The following is a 3632-nucleotide window of genomic DNA, read 5'->3' on the forward strand; positions in this document are numbered from 1 at the left end:
ACGGCAGGGCAGGGCTGAGGCCAGGCTCAGTTGGAGAGGGGAGTTTTCCAAACACAGCCCCGTGGAGGCAGCCCCTTCTCTCCCCTCAACTGGCCACCCTTGGGATAAACCCTTCATTTAGTCTTCCTTACATTCTAGAGGGGTCTGTTGTCCCATTTTACAGGTGAGGGCACCGATGGGGGGGTGGGGGGTGGGAGTAGTGACTTGCTCAGAGTCAGAGCTAGTGGAGGCCTGTGTGTCCCTCCTGAGAGAGGGGACCCCACCTGCCTGCCTTTGGTCTCAGCTCTGGCTGCTGCACACACCACCCTCCTTACAAATGAATGATACATGGGGCCCTCCTTCTGCAGTCTCCGGAGGGAAGTCTTTCAGCCTCTCCAGGGGGCTTTGGTGATGCCGATTTGGGCTTGTTTCTCTACTTAAACTGCACATCCTAATGGGATCTTGGAAACATGGCTTCCTAGGTCTCGAGTGTGATAACTGAACTCAGGGCTGCTCTGTTGTGGCAAAAACCAAAGCTTTGAGCTGGTATCATAAAGGCTGTCTCTGTACCCTGCTTCCCCATCCTGGACCCGCCCCATGTCCCTCCTGAACGTGCTGACTTAGCCCTGCTGCTGCAGCCTTCCTGTGAGGGGATGGCCTGTGAGAGCAAAGATGCTTTTCCAGTTCCTTCAGTTTGTATTGATTATTAGGAACTCCTTGGGGCAGAGAGAAGGCAGGTCTCTTGGGAGGGAGAGGAGGCCTCCGAATCTATTAGGTCTCTGCAGTTTGCTCAAGCCCAGGAAGATTCCTGAGATTAGAATAAATTAATCTGGGCCAAGCCCGTGGCGCACTCGGGAGAGTGCAGCGCTGGGGGCGCAGCAGCGCTCCCGCCGCGGGTTCGGATCCTATATAGGGATGACCGGTGAGCGCGGTGCGGCCGGTCTCAAAAAAAAAAGAATAAATTAATCTGTTCCTTTGACTAACTCTTCTGGGCACCTTTGAGCATCTTTTATGTGCCAGGGCTGGGTTCTGGGGAGACAGGCTTCTCCGTGAACTTGGGGTGGGTGGGGCATTGAGTCAAGAAAATGGGTAATTAAAACAGGATTTCAAGAGAGGTGCCATCTCTACGCAGGAGCTAGGGACACATCCCAAGCAGGAACTTCCCTCCCCTCTCCTGCTTCCAAGCAAGACATGACTTGGCCAAGGAAGTGGGAACCCTGGTATCTCCTCCAGGAAACCATCTGCCCCTCCCACCCTCCACTGCAGGCCGGTGAGGGTGCCTCCTGTCTGCCCCACAGCCCTTGGCACCAGCCCTTGCTATTGCAACTTTGTCCCCTGATGTGACCTCCCGTCGGGGACAGCATCTGGGTCCCCAGCATCATTCAGCACATGGCCTACACTAAGTAATTGTCAGTGAAAGTTGGTGAATGAATGATTGAATGAATGCAGAAATAAATGAAATAGAATCCTACTGGGGGAAGGAAGAAATGANATCAGGGACAGCATCTGGGTCCCCAGCATCATTCAGCACATGGCCTACACTAAGTAATTGTCAGTGAAAGTTGGTGAATGAATCATTGAATGAATGCAGAAATAAATGAAATAGAATCCTACTGGGGGAAGGAAGAAATGAGTCTACTGTGGACAGGCCAGTTGTAAAAAAGAGGAAACCAAACGAAGAGGGGTGGAGTGACAATGTAGTTTAGAGTAGCAGCAACAAGTTATTAATTTGTGCTGTTTATTGAGCACCTATGTGCTGACACACTGGAGTCCTGGACCATCAGAGCTCCTGCCAGCTTCCCCTTGGTGTGTGAATCAGCAAGCCTGGCCCTTGCAACCACGTATTCAGTGTAAATGGCACTGAACTGGCCACTATCCCTGGCAGGTAGCTGGAAGCTTGGACCTCCTGGGCTGGTAGGCCTGACAAAGCCTGCCCAAAGGTGAGCAAGACTCAGAAGAAGCAGACAGGAGACAGCCCAACCTGATGACCTACTTGGAGCCCCTCTCTCTATCCAGGCAACCCCTAGATTGACCTGTTCCTTGGCCAATAAATCCTCCTTTTTCTGCAGCCAGCTTGAAGCTGGTTTTCTGTTACTTGCAACCCAAAGGTTCCTAACTGATACTTGCAGTTGGGATTTGCACAGGGGTCTGTCTGTCACCATCATTCTCCAGTTAAGTAAGATGCAAAAGATGGAACAGAACTCAAGAAGGAGCCCAAGATCAGAGGCTCAGGTGGGAAAGGGAAGGTCAAGGGAAACCCACCACATGGAAGTACACTGGGAGGCAAGGAATGAGGGCAAAGACTGCAGAGGGAGTCCATAGATTCAAAAGAATGTTGGGGATCCCACGACAAGCCAAGAGGGGAGTGCGGTGGGCAGGCCATGCTCCTTCCAAGCCACTTGACACCCCACCTTGCCTAGTTCTCACTCAGCCCCTGCCTGGCACCCAGGGCTGGGCTGGTTGTGACTGGGAAAGGAGTGATTGATGAGTGAGACCTGCTGTGCCCTTTAGGAGCTCACAGTCTCATGGGGAGCTGCCTTGTAATCAGAAGTGAAGGATTACAGCAACATGCAGTGATTGGTGTGGATGGTGCCAGACCAGGGACGTGGGAGCCCACAGGTGGCCCCAGCTAGTCTGGAAGGCTTCTTGGAGGAGGTCCTGGGCCCAGGGTGGCTGCTCCCTGGACAGCTCTCCACCTAACCTGCCCCGAATAAATAGCTTATCATTATCCCTGAAAATGCTGCTCTCCTTCTAGAGTTCCATGCTTCCCAGGACAGACCGTCTAAGTCACTGCAGGCTCCTCCTTCCTGCTCCCTCCTCCAGCCATCAGTCCTGGTTAATTAGAGCTACCGCTTGGTGACAAATGCCCTGGGCGAAGCCCTTCGTTTGGTCCTCAAGCCCCCGAGGTGGGAACTACTTACACCCGGTTGACAGGCAAAGGATCAAGTGACGTCAGTCTCAAGCTGCTGCTGCCTCACCACCAGTTTCCTTCTGGCCCCTCCGTGTCGCTCAGGCCCAGGATGTCCTATCTGCTTCCCCAGCCCTTCCCCAACTTGTGCACTCCTCAAGGCCGACTTCGTCACCTGGCGCCCGGACCCGCCTCTAGGCTCACCCCTCAGTCCAGCTCCCCAGCCGGCCGGTACAGCCCAGGACAGCTTCCTGCCACACTGCTGGACGACCTCCGGCAATGCCCCTTTCTCAGAGTCCCTGGGTCACCTAGGGCCACCTGTACGCCCCTCAGGGCAGGGACGTGCCTTTTTACTGCCATACTGATAATAACTGACAGCTACTAGAGCAGATCACCCATTTCACTAAGTCTTCGCGTGAACGCCCCGAGGCAGGAATCTTCACTTCCCCCGGACGTCCCCCGCTCAGTCAGTCAGTCAGTCCGCCCGGACTCAGCCCGCGGGTCACGGAGCCGGGCCGCCCTCCGGCCTGCGCGCGCACCGCGGGCACCGGGCGTCCTCCTTCCGGGGCGTCCTTCTGCTGACGCTGCGACTACAGCCCCCAGAATGCACCGGGCCCGCGACCCCGCGGAGCCCTTTTCAAACGGACCAATGGGCAGCCCGCGCCGCCGGCGCCGCGTTTAAACCCTTGGCGGAGGCGCATCGGGCGTCGTCGGCCGCGGCGGGTGAGGCGTTTCGGACTGGGCG

General features: G+C 55.6%; 1 protein-coding gene across 1 annotated transcript in view; it reads left to right on the forward strand.

Annotated features, from left to right (window-relative positions):
* The first annotated feature begins 1833 nt into the window (after nucleotides 1–1833).
* GTSE1 (G-2 and S-phase expressed 1) overlaps nucleotides 1834–3632 on the forward strand; it is a 29023-nt gene continuing 27224 nt past the window's right edge. Inside the window, exons 1-2 of the mRNA XM_008587002.1 lie at nucleotides 1834–1893; nucleotides 3382–3610. Of these exons, the coding sequence (XP_008585224.1) occupies nucleotides 1834–1893; nucleotides 3382–3610 (289 nt within the window). The remainder of the gene's footprint in view (nucleotides 1894–3381; nucleotides 3611–3632) is intronic.

The sequence above is a fragment of the Galeopterus variegatus genome, unplaced genomic scaffold, assembly GCF_000696425.1.
Source record: "Galeopterus variegatus unplaced genomic scaffold, G_variegatus-3.0.2 Scaffold4210, whole genome shotgun sequence".
Taxonomy (NCBI): Eukaryota; Metazoa; Chordata; class Mammalia; order Dermoptera; family Cynocephalidae; genus Galeopterus; species Galeopterus variegatus.